Below are 17,127 nucleotides of genomic sequence, written 5' to 3' on the forward strand. Positions count from 1 at the left end.
ATTACAAATGCAAATAATCCTGCTGTGCTGGCCTGCAGGGGAGAGGTGGTTGTGAAGCCGAGCTGATGGATCTGATCTACAGTAATATGACTGAGCTCTTGTCAGCCATAGCTCTTAACGCACTTTACAAAGGAGGGCAGCAGCATTATCCCTATTGTACAGATTGGGAAACTGAGGCACAGAGCGGTGGCGTGTCTGGGCCAGGGTTACTGAGGAGGCCAGTGTCCAAATCACTGAATCCCAGTAAACTGCTCTATCCCCTGGACCAAACTGCTCTATCCCAGATTCCCAGATGGACACTGGCCGACCATGTGACGGCAGAGTTTGCAATCCGTGGGAAATCTCCAGCCCATGGCTTTATTTGCATATTTCTCAAAAAAGCACCAGGGCCCAGCTCCTTAATGGGATTTAGGCACCTAACTCCCACTGATTTCAATTAGGCACCTAAATCCCTTCGATTTGAATGAGGCACTTAAGTCCCTTTGAGGATCGGGGGCCCAGGTGCCTCCTACTGCACTCAGCCAAAGTCAGCATTCTGTTAGAAGCTATGCCCGCAGTGAGACTGTCCTAGTGCCCGCCTCACCCTGCCCGTGCTGCTGCTTCCGCCACAACCTCCCACCCCCATCTTGGTGCAAAGTACCCTGGGAAGTCTCCAGCATGGCACATGAGCCAGTGACACCCACCACCCTTCTGTATACCGAGTGTGTGGCACTCGCCCCGGGCTGCGCTGGGGAGTGGAGCTGAGCAGCGACTGGAGGGTCACCCGGCCGCACCAGGTGTCTCTGTCATGGCATTAAATGGCACCAGGGTCTGACCCCTGCACCACACCAGTGTGAGATTTTCCTGGCCTTGCTTGCTGGGCCTCAGGAATGGAATGGGCTGCAAGTGGGGGAGGGACAGGGTCAGGAGGGGTCATCTCTGCCCCAACCCCCCCCCAGTCTATTGGGGTTGGGGGAAGGGTTCGCTGTGGACCAGCTCTTTCTGCCTCCAGGAAGTTTGGGGGTGAGGGACGGATGAGGGCAAACAGCACTTCAGTCTCTGCCCGGGGTCTAGTCAGAAACGGGAGCTCCTGGAAATCTCAGAAAAGAGCCCCAGTCCCATGGGGGGATCCCCAGACCCACTGGGACCCCAAGGCTCTGGTCTTTCAGGGAAGCACCCCAAATCTGGGGAAATTCCCCATCCTCTGAGCTCTGAGCCTTCCAGGGACCTGGGGTGTGGGAGAGGATGGGGCCGGGCAGAGACAGATGGCATCTCTGGCCACACTGACCAGCAGCTCAGAGGCAGAGGGGAGAGAGGTGGGGCAGGGAAGAGGTGTCGCTGGATGTCCTGAACAGGCAGGAGACAGCAAAGCCAGGTTGGGTGACCAGATGTCCTGATTTTATAGAGACTGCTTGATATTTGGGGCTTTTTCTTATATAGGCTCCTATTACCCCCCATCCCATCCCAATTTTTTACACTTGCTGTCTGGTCACCTCAAGGTCAGGCTGGGGCTCCCCAGAAAGCCCAGCCCCCAAGGCCGTGCTCAGGGTGGGCACTAGGTATTCAAGGCCCAGGTGAGGCATGAGGGGACCTGGGGCCTATGGGCCAGAGGGGAGGTGACCTGTGGGGAGCAGCCAGCAGGTGGCACAGGCAGCAAGGTCCGGTCCCCAGCCAAGACGTGGTAGGACGAACTGAGGGGACAGAGCCCCCGGGAGGGATCAGCCCTGGGGCCTGGGAGGCACTGCGCTGTACAGGCCAGGGAATTGAGGGATTATGGCTCCATGTCGGAGTGAGAAAGGCGTTAGTGAGCATGGGAAGCCCTGCCCTGTGTTATGCAGTGATGTTTGCACCAGATACCTGAGCCTGGACTCCCTCTAACCACAATGGGGCCAAAATCCACAACTAATGTAAATCGGCATCACTCCATCTGTGTCAATCTCTCCCACAGAACTCAACAGAGTGAAACCAATTTACTCCAGCTGGGGATCTCGCCTCACTGACTCCAATGGAGCGAGGCCGATTAACATCAGCGGGGGCCTGGCCCGAGTTATTTGTCTCACACTGGGCAGGTCAGAGCAGGCTGATTTTTCTGCAGTTTGAAGTGACTCAGACAAAGGGCTCCTGAATTCAGATCCCCTGTGGGACGTGCCAACACAGCTCCCCCCATCGCCACCAATCCAGCCCCTGCCAGGAGGGGTACCAGCCCCTACTGACCCCAGGCACTGGGGGTCACAGTGATTCCTGCCGACTTCCAGCCCTATCTGCATTACACTTGATGGTGTTGCCAGGGGAATGTCAGTCCTGTGGGCTCATTGCAGGAGCTCACAGGGCTGGAGAGCCCAGTCAGGGGAGGCCAGATGGACAGATCTCCCTGTAGTGGGAGAGATCCCCATGTGATCCAGGCCCCGGTGACCTTGGCAGCATGCTGAGAAGTGCCAGCTTGCCTGATGTCTGATAATGTCCTTGGGGTGACGTGCTTCCACATCCCTGCCACAGGGCAGCCTCACTCCCCACCATGGAGGAGTGTCCCAGTGGGGCTAGAGCCTGGAGTGAGACTCAGCGGTGGGCTGCCAGGTGGCTGTGAGCGCCCCACTCTTTGATCACTAGGGCTTTGCCTCCTGCCACACCCCATGGCTGATCTGCACCCCTGGGGGGGGCAGAGAGCTGGGTGGCGTGCCCTGAGGAGTTGGCATGGAGCCATGCCAGTAGCTGTACGTCTCCCAGCCACTCACTCCCCCACCCCCGCATCAGCCATGGAGCTCATCTCCCTCAATCTCTGATGCTGGAGCACTCACAGGGTGATTACATGACCCTGGGGGACCCTGGGCACAGACACAGACTGGAGACAAGAGAGTGCAGAGTGCCAGGGCAGCTCAATCAAGAGGTGAGAAGGAAAGAAATGGGGGAATTGGGCAGCCTGGGAGCAAGATCCTGCCCCATGATCACTCCCCCTGGTCCCACCGTGTGCAATGCCTGCTAATAACCAATACACATGGCAATGCCCTGAGCACAGGCTGGGGACCAGAACCACAGTGCCACCCTCCTCTCTGCATCATCCTTTCCCTCATGTTGGGATGGCTTGGCCACAGACAGAAGTCGAGTGCCACAGCTCCAGGAATCCTTGGCAGTCAGGCCTGTACGCTGACCATTAGACCCTGCTGCCCCCTAGGGCCTACCCTGAGTCCTAGGGCTGCCCTGTCAGCCCCATGGACCCCTGGCCTCAGGCTTTTGCCCCATGGGGTCAGTGCCCTACACCATCCTCTCCATTGTGCTCTCAACCCTGTGAGGTGGTGGGGCCTGTATGCAAATTGCCCTGGGCAGAGGGCTCAGATCAACAGCCCCTGGGGACCCCTCAGTTGTGCTCAATCCCAATGACCCCTGTATTATAACCTACCACACTAGTGCCCAGAGCCATGGGCAGCACCAGCTGCAGTCCCTACCTGGACCTGACAGGAGTGCAGGTCAGATGTCCTGGATGGGCTGAGATACCCAACAAGACCAATGTGCTGATTGTAACAGACCAGATCATAACTAGACACTCCAGGAAGTTTTTGAAGAGTGTTGGGGACAACTTCCTGGTGCAAGTGCTGGACAAACCAGCTAGGGGCCGTGCTCCTCTTGACCAGCTGCTCACAAACAGGGAAGAATTTGGTAGGGGAAGTAGAAGTGGGTGGCAACCTGGGCAGCAGAATACAGACCCTGGGATTCAGAAAAACAGACTTTGACTCCCTTAGGGAACCGATGGGCAGGATCCCCTGGGAAGCTAACATGAGAGGGCAAGGAGTCCAGGCTGTATTTTAAAGAGGCCTTATTGAAGGCGCAGGAACAAACCATCCTGTTGTGCAGAAAGAAAAGCAAATATGGCAGGCAACCAGCTTGGCTTAACAGTGAAATCTTCAGTGAGCTTAAACATAAACAGGAAGCTTACAAGAAGTGAAAGCTTGGACAGATGACTAGGGAGGAGTATAAAAATATTGCTTGAGCATACAGGGCTGTAATCAGGAAGGCCAAAGCGCAGTTGGAGTTGCAGCTAGTAAGGGATGTGAAGGGTTAGAAGAAGGATTTCTACAGGTATGTTAGCAACAAGAAGATGGTCAGGGAAAGTGTGGGAGCCTTACTGAATGGGGGAGGCAACCTAGTGACAGATGATGTGGAAAAATCTGAAGTACTCCAAGCTTTTTTTGCTGCGGGCTTCACAGACAAGGTCAGCTCCTTGGGCAGCACAGTAGGAGGAGGTGAGCAGCCCTCAGTGGTAAAAGAACAGGTTAAGGACTATTTAGAAAAGCTGGACATGCATAAGTCCCTGGGTCCAGATCTAATGCATGCAAGTGTGCTGAGGGAGTTGGCTGATGTGATTGTAGAGCTATTGGCCATTATCTCTGAAAACTTGTGGCGATTGAAGGAAGTCCCGGATGACTGGAAAAAGGCAAATATAGTGCCCAGCTTTAATAAAGGGAAGAAGGAGAACCGGGGAAACTACAGACTGGTCAGCCTCACTTCAGTCCCCAGCAAAATCATGGAGCAGGTCCTCAAGGAAACCATTTTGAAGCATTTGGAAGAGAGGAAGATGATCAGGAACAGTCAATAATGGATTCATCAAGGGCAAGTCATGCCTGACCAACCTGATTGCCTTCTATGCAGGGGCAGCTCTAGACATTTCGCCGCCCCAAGCAGGGTGGCATGCTGTGGGAGGCGCTCTGCCGGTCGCCGGTCCTGCGGCTCCGGTGGACCTCCTGCAGGCGTGCCTGTGGAGGGTCCACTGGTCCCGCGGCTCCACTGAAGCCGCGTGGGACCAGCGGACCCTCCGCAGGCACGCCTGCGGGAGGTCCACCGGAGCCGCCTGCTGCCCTCCCGGTGACCGGCAGAGTGCCCCCCGCAGCATGCCACCCCAAGCACGTGCTTGGCATGCTGGGGTCTGGAGCTGCCACTGCTTCTATGATGAGATAACTGGCTCTGTGGATATGGGGAAAGCGGTGAATATGATATACGTTGACTTTTGCAAAGGTTTTGATACAGTCTCCCACAGTATTCTTGCCAGCAAGTTAAAGAAGTATCAGCTGGATGAATGGACTATAAGGTGGATAGAAAGGTGGCTAGATAGCCGGGCTCAACAGGTAGTGATCAATGGCTTGATGTCTAGTTGGCAGCCAGTATCAAGTGGAGTGCCCCAGGGGTAGGTCCTGGGGCCAGTTTTGTTCAACATCTTCATTAATGATCTGGATGATGCGATGGATTGCACCCTCAGCAGGTTCACGGATGACACTAAACTGGGGGGAGAGATATATATGCTGGAGGGTAGGGATAGGGTCCAGAGTGACCTAGACAAATTGGAGGATTGGGCCAAAAGAAATCTGATGAGGTTCAACAGGACAAGTGCAGAATCCTGCACTTAGGAGGGAAAAATTCCATGAACTTCTACAGACTGGGGACTGACTTGCTCAGTGGAAGTTCTGCAGAAAAGGACCTGGGGATTACAGTGGATGAGAAGCTGGATATGAGTCAGCTGTGTGCTCTTGTGCCAAGAAGGCTAACGGCATATTGTCACAGTGTCTCCCCCATCTCTGCTGCCATAACTGCTTCGGTAGAAAACCTGAAACTGCCAGACTACTCAAATGGACAGATTGTTGAAAGATCTCAGCGCTCAGCTGCTCCATTTGTCCTGGGGGCTGGGGATTCTCTGTTCTCAGTGTGCACTGTTCTCAACTGGGCTCTCTCTCAGGGGCTGTGCAGCAATAAGGGCCCTGATCTCAGCCGGGGTCTGGGCAGCACCTGGCACAATGGGACCTGATCTCAGCTGGGGTCTGGGCAGTGCCTGGCACAACAGCATCCTCCTCTCACTCAGCATCCTCTCACTCAGCATCCTCCAGTGGAAAATGGACAAGGTGCCTTGACCTTGGCCAATGGGATCCTGGCTTTAGGGCCCTGGCAGGAGGGACTGGATGCTGAGTGGTTGGTGAGAAGTCACATGGTTTAAGAGAGTGATGGGTTCTGTGCACCCCCTAGAAGGGAAAGGTCCTGTGTCCCATTCCCCACCTTCAAACCAGCCAAAAATCTTGTGTGGGATTGTGGGGCAGAATGGGCTGCCGTAGTGCATCATGGAGCAGCTTGGACATAGTGAGGGTAGAGGTGGACATGGGGCCGGAATAGCTGGGCCAGGAGTGCATGGAGGTGGGCAAAGAACCAGCACTGTAAGGTCTGAGGCCTTTTTTCTGCAACTGTATTAGGACAGCAGCAGCCATGAGCCAAGAAGCGGAAAGTCACCTCCTCACATTCCATCTAAATGATATCAAAGCAATGTAATCCTGGGCTGTTAAGAAGGCGATTCTGCGCTGCTAGTGCCCACCATCACCAGGCAAAGAAACTGACCTTAAGGGGGTTAAAGAAAACTTTGTTTGACAGCATCCTGTCTGGCAAGGAATCATTCATCAGCAGTGTGGGTGTGAAATCTCTACGTTATTGTTCGGCCGTGCTGGTCCCACTTCTCTAGTGTTTATCTGTCTGGTTTCTGTCCTGTTCTTTGCTTGTTTCTGTCTGTTCCATAACTAATTTCACACGTGTACATCAAACACGGTGGTGGGATACAACGGGGTAAAGAATTGTTTCACGCTCTGTTCGGACTGCTCGGAGAATTACTTTGTAATACGTCAGTAAATGACCGGCTCAGGTAGAGCTAAGCTGGACTCAAGTTTCACTATATAAACTGAAGTCCAAAAGGAAGTTCTTGGGAACCAGCTCCAGGACACAGCCCAAGCCCAGAGCTGCCAGACCTCAACACTCTGCCAACCACCCTGGGCAGAAGCTGGTGTCCCAGGACGACCTGATCCCGACTGGCCAGCAGGGAAAGTTAGTGAGAGTGATGGGCATTGTATGCGCAGCGGGTGTATTCTGTTCTGGTGACTGTTGATACATAGAGGGTGAGGAGGATATTACTGTGTAAGGCCCCGCAAACCTGCAGAAGATTATGCCCTGAGCCCTAGGAACATGGTACGAGTAGCTGCCTTTCGCTGGAGCTCTAGGAATGGGTAAAGGCTGGGGGTGCCTAAATGAACTGGGTTATGCCTTGAGCCCACAGAAGGGTAAAGGTGTGCGGGTAACAGCACAGATGAGCATAGCACAGGCAGAGGTGGGCATGGGACCAGGACAGCTGGACATGGCGCGGCAACATGTCCCATACAGTATAAACATTTTCTCCTTGTTAATCTCTCAGATGCTCTCCAACAATCCTCCTCTCCAACCCCTTCCCCTCATCTCCAGCCAGCTCCTTCTTCTGGACCTCAACCACCCCTCTGGCTCTCCTCTGAGCCTGCCTGGTCAGACCCAAACCCTTGAAGCCCCCTCTGCTGATCAATCTAGTCCCTGGACCTCCAAGCCAAGGGAGTGCTCGAGCCCCCTGGAGCCCCCCCAGAGGGACGGGGTGCTGAACTGCCCAGAACCCCACAGTAGGAGGGGGGTTTGGGTGCCCCCAAAAGCGCCCCAGGGAGGCTGGCATCCATGCCATGACCCCCTGAGGAGAAGGGATGGTTCCTCACTCACCCCGCTGGATGGGTTGGAGGCCGGTGATGGCTCCTTTTTCTCCTCCTCCTCGGCTTTGGCTTCTACCGTGGTCATCCTGAACCTGGAGCTGCTGCCAACCAGTATCCCAAACTCTGTGCTGACAGGTCCTCACCCCACGGCCGCTTCTCACCCCCAAGGTGAGTGTCCAGAGAGCCCTCCTCGGTGCCGTGCCCTGCCCCTGCCTGTGCCCGCTATGGCAGCCCCAGGTGCCCGTCGGCGTTAGCGATTTATAGAGCCTCCTGCTCCCCTCCCCCAGACAGCCCAGTGCCACCCCTGGCCTTCCCTCCCCCGCAGCCTTGCTCTGGCCACCCGGATCCAAATCCATATTTTAATAAACAGGCATCCAATCTGCTCATCCATCAGATCCCCATAATCTGCATAAAGATTATCCCGGATAATTGTCTCAAAAAAGCCACCCGCTTGCTTCGTTAGCATGTGTGAGTGCGCTCTGGGGATGGGGGGGCAGTGTGCGCGTGTGCGAGCCAGCTGCTAGGGCGGTTGGCCAGGGTCTGCGCCCCCAGACCAAAGGGGCACCAAACTCCCTGCCCTGTCCAGAACTGGCACCATCCTTCCACTTTGTGCAGAACCAGCACGAGATCCCTCCCACTCTGACCCAGCCCAGGCCCCACAACCAGTCCCACACTCTGACCCAGCCCCACAACCAACCCCACAACCAGCCCCATACTCTGACCCAGCATAGACCCCAGGGGCACACTCTGACCTAGCCCAGGCCCCAGAACCAGGCACACATTCTGACTCCGCACAGACCCCAGCGGCACACTCTGACCCAGCCCAGGTCCCACAACCAGCCCCACACCTGACCCAGTACAGAGCCCAGCCCCACACTCTGACCCAACCCCACAATCAGCCCCACACCCTGACCCAGTACAGACCCAGCCCCACACTCTGACCCAGCCCAGGCCCCACAACCAGCACCACACTCTGACCCAGCACAGACCCCAGCCCCATACTCTGGCCCAGCCCAGACCCAGAACCAGCCCTCCCGCCCCTCCAGAAGAAGACTAGTCTCTCCAGTCAGAACCAGTACCCCTTCCCTACGCCGGTGCCAGGCCCCACCCTCAGAACCAGCACCCCCAGCTCTGCCCCAGCACCAGGCCCATCTCTTGGATCTGGCACCATAGTGGCTTCTTGGGAGAGTGAGGCAATGTCAGGCCACTGCTGAGAACTAGCCCTGGGTTCCCTGTTCAGTTCCAGTACTGGGTCTGAGAGCCGAGGGACCACCGTGGCACCAGGCCCTCCTGCTTGGAGCCAGCTGCTCCCAGCACCTGGCCTGGCTCTGGACGAGCGGAGAAGACTTTCTCCTCCTGTGGCACTCAGGGCACCCCCTCAGCATCATGGCAGCACTGGCCCGCTCCTGCCTCCCCCTCAGCTGGGGAGAACTGGCTGTGCCCTGGGGAGAAAGGCTGTGGGGGCTGCTGCCCTGGGGGGCAAGGGGAGCAACAGGGGAGGAGGGAAGAGGAGAGAAGTAGCCCATGACAGGGCAGAGCAGCAGCCAACAGAGTCAGGACCGAAACGCTGCCCTATTCCCTGTCTGAAGGGGCAGGGGCTGATGGCTGGTACCCCCTAAAGGCCAGCCTGAGGCTACAAACAGCACCACTGAGAACACAGCTGCGCCTCCACCCTTGCTCATATATGCTCTATGCCACCCCAGCCATGGCAAAGTGACATTGTCCTGTGAGGAGGGGAGTGGGGTCTAGTAGGGGTGGGCCTGGAAGCAAGGACTTCTGGGTTCTAACCTCAGCTCTGGAAGGGGAGTGGGGGGGGGGGGGCTTGGTATCAGGACTCCTGGGTTCTATTCCCAGCTTCTTCAGATAAATCACTGACTCCAGAGCCTTTGGTCCTGGGAGTGTGAGAGGGGGAAGGGCTGCAGACTGGCATTGTAGGGGGGTGGATGGGGGTAGCATTGTGGGAGGGAATAGGGGTGGCATTGTGGGGGAGAATGGGGGGCATTGCGGTGGGGGGGGTGAAGGTCACAGGAGCAACTCTCCCAGGTGTTGGAGGACAGTGAGGGTGGGTGATGTTAGGAATATGTGGGTGTTTCTCCTTCCTCCACCAGCCTGGCTGAGAATTAGGCCCCACCTGGTTCGTTCCGGCTGGGGGGTTAGCTGGCAGCCGGGGTAGCAGCTGGAAATGAGTCCCCCTGAGGCCCTGGGATGTCAGGAGATTAACCCAGTGCAGAGTGGGGCCCTGGCACTATTTGACAGCATGTCGGGTGGGGGGCCCCTAGGAATCCCGGCCCCAGAGAACAGGCCAGGAGCTGGAGGATGCTGACTGTCTCTAAGGGAAATCCCCATGGGGGGTGGGTGGGAGTGGGGAGGAGGCCAGGGAGGCAGAGAGCTCTGTGGGGCAGAGGGACGGCTTCCCCAGTATGATGCCCAGGAGCCTGGGGGTAGGGGGCGTACACACCTGGGAGAGCTCTGAGCAGACTCACAACATGGGAAGTGCCCAGGTCAGGGTCACACCTTGAGGGAGCCTGGAGGGGATAACACACCTGGGAAGGTGCCCGGCTGGTGCTGGCTTTGGCATACCGGGTGCTGGCATCCTGGTCATCCAGGAAGGTGGTGGGCAGGCTCTGGTAGCGCTGGCCGGGTAAGGCGAGGACATGAAGCGAGCACAGGAGTTGCCCGCGAGGGCACCGCAGCCCCCCTGGCCTGCTCCTCTTCAGCAGCTGGGGAAGGACACAGAGAACAGTGGGGTCAGGGGAGCGAACCTGGGAGGTGGGTGGGCTCCTGGGCATTGGGGCTGGGGAGCACAGTCCACTCCCCACCCTGCCCCCAGCCCTTGGGACTCTGTCCTGTGCCCCCTCCCCACCCTGTGTCCCTGCCCTTCCAGCCACAATGATCCACCCCAGCCCCCACCCCACTCGGACACTGCACTCCTCTGTCCACCTAACCCCCTTTCCCATGACTCTGCCCCCTGTTGCCTCCACTTAACCCAGTACCTCCATACCCCACTGCCCCCATCCCCACCCTGTGCCCTCACACCCCAGTGCCCTACCTGGGATTTCTGCCCACCCTGGTTTCCCCCAGCATCTCGACACCGTGCTTCTCCTACCTGAGCAGACATGGCCCTCTGGTGCCACGAGAGGGGGATGGTGCCACGGACAGCAGGTCCCACCTGGGGTGAGGGGAATACAGTGAGGTACCGCCTGGTCCTGCTGAGAATCTCCCGTGGTTCCCACCCCATTGTTATACACCCTTCCCAGCACCGGTGCCTCTGGCAGACATGTGGTCCCCTCCAAAGGGGTCACCTGCCTAGGGTGGCTGCAAGAGCGCGGACAGGCCAGTGGTTCATGAGCTGGGTGGGGACTGAGGATACCTGGGTTCTAGTCCAGGCTCTGCCATTGACTCCCTGGATAACTTTAGGCAAGACACTGCCTTGCTCTCTGCCTCAGTTTCCCCTCTGTACAATGAGGATAACAATCCTGCCTCCATCTGTCTTGGTTATTTGAACTATGAGTTCTCGTGGCCAGAGGCTGTCTCTCACTGGGGCTGGGGAGAGGGCTGTGTAGGGTCTGGCACAATGGGGTTCTGAATGATCTGCTGCCAACACTAGGGCCCTGCGGCACCTCCTGGGGCAGCGCGGAAGCTAGAACCAGGTTCTCTGGCATTGGGTGTTCCCTTGGTAATGCTCCACCAGGGGGAGGTGCCCTAGTGCCAGTAGATCTGCCCCCTGAGGATGCCCTCTAGCAGGGAGAGCCTGGGCAGACCCACAGGGCCAGGGGTGAGTCTAGGGGGAAGGGAGTCTGGGCTGGCAGGGACAGATTAGAAGGGGGGGGTGGGCTCCGGGGCTGGCATCTTGAGGGAGGCTCCATGGACCAAAGAGCAACATGACTAGCACCCCCTGCTGGCTGAGCTCAGCACACATAAGCTAAATGGGGTCACAGATTGTAAGGCCAGAAGGGACCATTTGCACGTTGCAGGCCACAAGGGACCTGGGCCCTCCACTGCAGCGGAAGGGGAAACCTCCCAGGGTCTCTGCCAGTCTGACCCGGGGGGAAATTCCTTCCCAACCTCAAATCTGGTGAGTTAGACTCTTAGCATGTGGGCAAGACCCAGGGCTGGCTCCAGGCACCAGTTTATCAAGCAGGTGCTTGGGGTGGCACTTTCAGGTATTCGGCGGCAATTCGGTGGAGGGTCCTTCTTCTGCTTGGAGTGAAGGACCTCCCACTGAATTGCCACAGATTGCGATCGTGGCTCTTTTTGTTTTTTTTGGCTGCTTGGGGAGGCAAACCCCCTGGAGTCGGCCCTGGCAAGACCCAGCAGCCAGACCCCTGGGAAAGGATTCTCAGTACTAACTCAGAGCCCCAACCCCCCATCTAGTGTCCCATCTCTGGCTGTTGGAGATATTTGCTGGTAGCAGTCGCAGATCAGTGGGGTGACCATATGTCCAGTTTTGGCCAGGACAGTCCCCTTTTTAAGCTCTGTCCTGGCTGTCTTGACTCTCTTTTGACAAAAATGGACATTTATCCCATTGCGGGGGGGAGGGAGGTGGCAGTGTGAGGGGTGAGACAGTGGGGCTCAGGGATCAGCCCCAGCCCCAGGCAGTGGGGTGTGTTGGCTCTGGCGAGGCCTGCGGGTGGGTGGGGGCAGCTTGGGTTCAGTGAGCCCCGGCCATCCCATTTTTACTTCAGGAAATATGGTCACGCTACCGATCGGCTCCATGTTCTCGTAGGCAAACTCCTCACCCTCTCCCCTCCAGAAACGTCTCAAGCTCAGTCTTGAAGCCAGTTAGGTTTTTGCCCCCATGGCTTCCCGTGGGAGGGTGCTCCAAAATTTCACTCCTCTGATGGTTAGAAACCTTCATCTAATTCAAGCCTAAACTTATTGATGGACAGTTTATATCCATTGGTTCTTGGGTCCACATTGGCCCTTAACTTCAATAACTCCTCCCCCTTCCCACTATTTATCCCTCTGATGTATTCATAGAGAGCAAACAGATCCCCCCTCAGCCTTCCTGTGGTTAGGCTGAACAAGCCAAGCTCTTTGAGTCTCCTCTCACAAGGTCGGTTTTCCATTCCTCGGATCATCCTACTCACCCTTCTCTGCACCTGTTCCAGTTTGAATTTGTCTTTCTTAAACATGGGAGACCAGAACTGCTCGCAGTGTTCCAGGTGAGGTCTCACCAGTGCCTTGTATAATGGTACCAACATGCCCCTGTCACTACTGGAAATACCTCGCCTAATGCAACCTAGAACTGCATTAGCCTTTTCCACAGCCACATCATATTGACAGCTCATAGTCACCTGGTGATGAGCCAAAACACCCAGGTCTTTCTCCTCCTCTGTCACTTCCAACTGATACGTCCCCAGCTTATAGCTAAAATTCTTCTTGTTAGTCTCTCATAAATATATGACCTTGCACTTTGCACTATTCAATTTCATCCCATTTCTATTACTCCAGTTTACAAGGTCATAGGGTAACCAGATAGCAAGGGAGAAAAATCGGGATAAGGGTGAGGGGTAATAAGAGCCTGTATAAGAGAAAGACCCAAGAGTCAGGACTGTCCCTATAAAATCAGGACATCTAGTCCTCCTACAAGGTCATCCAGCTCTTCTTGTGTGATATTCTGGTCCTTCTTGGTCTTGGCAATACCTCCCAGCTTTGTGCCATCTGCAGATTTTATTAGCACACTCCCACTTTTTGTGCCAGGGTCAGTAATAAAAATATTAAATGAGATTGGTCCCAAGATTGATCCCTGAGGAACTCGCTAGTAACCTCCCTTTAGCCTGAGAGTTCACCTTTCATTATGACCTGTTGCAGTCTCCCCTTTTATAGAATCATAGATGATTAGGGTTGGAAAAGACCTCAGGAGCTCATCTAGTCCAACCCCCTGCTCAAAGCAGGACCAGCCCCAACTAAATCATGCCAGCCAGGGCTTTGTTAAGCTGGGCCCTAAAAACTTCTAAGGGTGGAAATTCTACCACCTCCCTTGGTAACCAATTCCACTGCTTCCCCACCCTCCTGGTGAAATAGTGTTTCCTAATATCCAACCTAGACCTCCCCCACTGCAACTTGAGACCATTGCTCCTTGTTCTGTCAGCTGCCATCACTGAGAACAGTCTAGATCCATCCTCTTTGGAACCCCCCTTCAGTTAGTTGAAAGCAGCTATCAAATCCTCCCCTCACTCTTCTCTTCTGCAGACTAAATAAGCCCAGTTCCCTCAGCCTCTCCCCATAAGTCATGTGTTCCAGCCCCCTACTCATTTTCGTTGCCCTCGCTGGTCTCTCCCCAATTTGTCCACATACCTTCTGTAGTGGGGGCCCAAAACTGGACACAGTACTCCAGATGAGGCCGAATGTCGAATAGAGGGGAATGATCGAATAGAGGGGAATGATCACATCCCTCGATCTGCTGCTTCACTGACATCCAGGTAGATTAGATCACTGGTTTTCAAACTGGGGGTTGTGACCCCTTGGGAGGTCATGACCTGGTTATGTGGAGGGGTCACGAGCCCCAACCTCAGCATGCGGCTGCAAGTTGTGAGCCCTGACCCCTGAGCCAGGCTTTGAGCCCCGGCCCCTGTGTGGAGCTGCGGGGCTACGAGACCCAATCCCAGCGTGCGGTTGTGAATCCCGACCCCGACCCCGACCCCTGCACCCGGCTGTAGTCCCGACCCTGACAGGGACACATGGCTGCAAGCCCTGACTGTGGTGCACAGCTGAGTCCCAACACTGACCCTGACCCCTGCGCTGGGCTGTAGCCCCGACCCTGACAGAGACATGTGGCTGCAAGCCCTGACTGCAGTGCGCAGCTGTGAGACCCGACCCCTGCGCTGGGCTGTAGTCTTGACCCTGACAGGGATGCATGGCTACAAGCCCTGACTGCAGTGCGCAGCTATGAGCCCCGACCCCGACCCCTGCGCCGGGCTGTGAGCCCCGACCCCAGCGTGTGGCTGTGAGCCCTGAGCTGGGGCATCCAGGATGCTGTGAGCATTGATCCCTGTACTGGGGCTGTCAGGCGGAGCCTGGCCATGTTGAGGGTTGTCAGCAGGGAGCACACGCAGGGTTGTCAGCCCCTAGCCCGGCCACCCGCTCGTTTTAGTCTTAATTTAAAAGCAGCGAGAAAAGATAAATTTGTTTTAAGCAACAGGGTTTAAATTTAGTATTTAACATAGTGTTAAATATCAAAAATGTGTTTTTAATTTTTAAGGGGGGGTCGCACTCCGAGGCTTGGTGTTCAAAAGGGGTCACCAATACAAAAAGTTTGAGAACCACTGGATTAGATCTCCTGCATTTCCTTTGTCTAAAACCTCAATTATCTTCGCAGAGAAACAGATCAGGTTGCTATTGGGCTTGCAGTTCCATGTGCCAGTCCCCTTAATATGCATAGATGGAGCTTATGAGGGCCAGGCTGGCTCAGGATTTGGATGGGGGGTATTCAGAGAAAGCCGAGTTCCACAGGCTGTGCTGGGGGATCAGCAGGAGGTGCTCTCCCTCCACAGCCGTTGCTGGGCCCAGTGTGGTGCTAGGGACTGTAGTGAGTGGGGTGGAAGGACTCAGTATGGGGCGCATGCCCCTTCTAGTCTGTGCCAGCCCCAGCATAGTGCTCAATTTGTGCTATTTTGGGGGTTTTAAATCTAAGCTCCTGAGCGCTTGTCACTAAGGAGCCCATGTGCAGTGCAGCCTGGTGTCTGGGCCAGGCCCACCTCCCCACACTCTGTGCAGCGCAGTGCAACTAGATGTAGGATTTTTCACTTGTTCTAATCTCCTGTGCTGTGTGGCTGTTAAACAGCTGCTCCATCCCACCCCAGAGGTTGCTGCATCTCAGTGCTGGGCAAAGGATCCCTGTATAAATAGCTCCTGCACCCCACCCCAGAGGTGGCTACATCTCAACCTCAGTGACTGGAATACAAGTGACTTTTGTCCTGGGAGTGACGAGGGCTGCTGGGCCCCTTGCCGGGGAGGTGGGCAAGGCCTCACCAGAGATTGGGGCCCTGGGGTGGTGCAAGGCCAGGGCCGAGATTCCTCTGGCAGTGAGAGTCCTGTGACACAGTCAGAGCCCTACCTCCAGCCAGCCCTCCCCATTCACCCAGCCCTTTGTGCCAGCCATGTCGCTCTGAGTTGCACTACGTGCTGCTCGATAGGTCACCTACAATCACATGGTTTCTTTTCGGTGCCTCGACTGGGCAGCCGGTAACAAGCAGTGAATAACGGATTCTTCAGGCCAGGGCTACAGACCTGTTCCCCTGCTGTGCCAGGGATGTCCCACTGTTCCTGTCTCTGCCCCTAAGAACCTCCCCCTCCCTCCGCAGTCCCTGCAGGGAAGGGATTGCCCCGCTGCCAGCATCCAGCACGCCTGTGGGTGACATGAGTTTGGGGGTCTCAGCCCCATCCCTAGAGAGATGGGTCCACGCTGTGATGGGCATTAGATGGCAGTCAAGGACTGTCCAAGAGTGCCTCCCCCACCGCGTTCTTGGACAGGGCAAGGGGTGGGGTGCAGAGTGATCTGCTGTGGTGTCCAGGCCCTCAGTCTCTGAGGCTGGCAGCACAACCCCGGCGATGAACCTCCCCAAGGGGCAGGGAGCAGCTGCCGGGTCTATAGCATCCCAGCAAACACTGGCCATTCGGCACCAGCTGGGGAAGGTCTCGCACCCAGGCCATTTTGTATCATAACCATGTGTGAGAAGGGAGCACAACACAGACCCCTCCCCAAGCTCTCAGCAGCCCCCAGGACCTTGTCCCTGCGATCTCTCCATTGCTGTGGGCACAGGGACCCTCAGCCAGCACCGCCATAGGGCCCAACAGTGGGGAACCCAGCCCCTTACCTGGCTGGTACCTCCCATGGCCGTGACGCTGGCCCCAGTTCAGCCCAATTCCCCCACTCTGCAGGGCACTGGAAAAGCCTCCACTGGCAGCTTTGCCACTGACACTCTGTGGCAGCTCCTGCCGAGGCCCCAGGGCCCATGTGGGGTGGTGCTGCCCTCCCAGGGGGCTAATTAGCCAGGGCCATGCAGAAGCCTGGGGCCCAAATGCCAACTATGGCTTCCTAGCCGGCAGTGGGTTTCCTTGACACCTGGGTACCCCAGGGGGTTAGAGCCTAAAGAGCAGGAAGGAAAGATGCAGAAAGAGGAGAGCTGTGCACAAGGCCATGGAGCAGGGGAATGGGACAGAAAGACGTTTAAACCAGAGGGGTGGAGGGCGTCCCCATCTTCCTCTTCCTCAGAGCCCTGGGCTGGCCTGTGCCCCCTGGCACCAGGGATGGGGACTGGAAAGGAACTTTCCTTGCCCCAGAGTGCCAAGGCCACTGGCTGTACTGGAGAGGCAGTGCAGCTGCAGCAGGACCCCCCCAGAGCCGGGCTCCATGGGGCTGGGATTCAGGCCTGGGGAGCTTTGGGCTGTGTGGAGGGGAGTCTCGCACTGGGGAAAGGGCCAGCTCGACTGCCCCAGAGCCCACAGCTTGCGTCACCCCCCTTACCCCCACGTCAATGGGCCTGCCCTGAAGGGACCCATCTAGGGGCAGAGTGGAGCTCAGGCTCTGTAGCCCCAGCGTGCCAGTCCCACAGCCAGCAGGCAATGTGGGTGCTGGTCCAACAGGAACTGGACTGAGCCCCTCCACAGCCACCACCCACTG

General features: G+C 56.5%; 1 protein-coding gene across 1 annotated transcript in view; it reads right to left on the reverse strand.

The window, feature by feature from the left end:
- Window positions 1-10,620, reverse strand: part of PCP2 (Purkinje cell protein 2) — a 41,665-nt gene extending 31,045 nt beyond the window's left edge. Inside the window, exons 1-2 of the mRNA XM_030545366.1 lie at window positions 10,552-10,620; window positions 10,046-10,222 (exon numbers count right to left, since the gene is read on the reverse strand). Coding sequence (XP_030401226.1) covers window positions 10,046-10,222; window positions 10,552-10,620 — 246 coding nt within the window. The remainder of the gene's footprint in view (window positions 1-10,045; window positions 10,223-10,551) is intronic.
- Window positions 10,621-17,127: the final 6,507 nt, after the last annotated feature.

Source organism: Gopherus evgoodei, unplaced genomic scaffold, assembly GCF_007399415.2.
Source record: "Gopherus evgoodei ecotype Sinaloan lineage unplaced genomic scaffold, rGopEvg1_v1.p scaffold_37_arrow_ctg1, whole genome shotgun sequence".
Taxonomy (NCBI): Eukaryota; Metazoa; Chordata; order Testudines; family Testudinidae; genus Gopherus; species Gopherus evgoodei.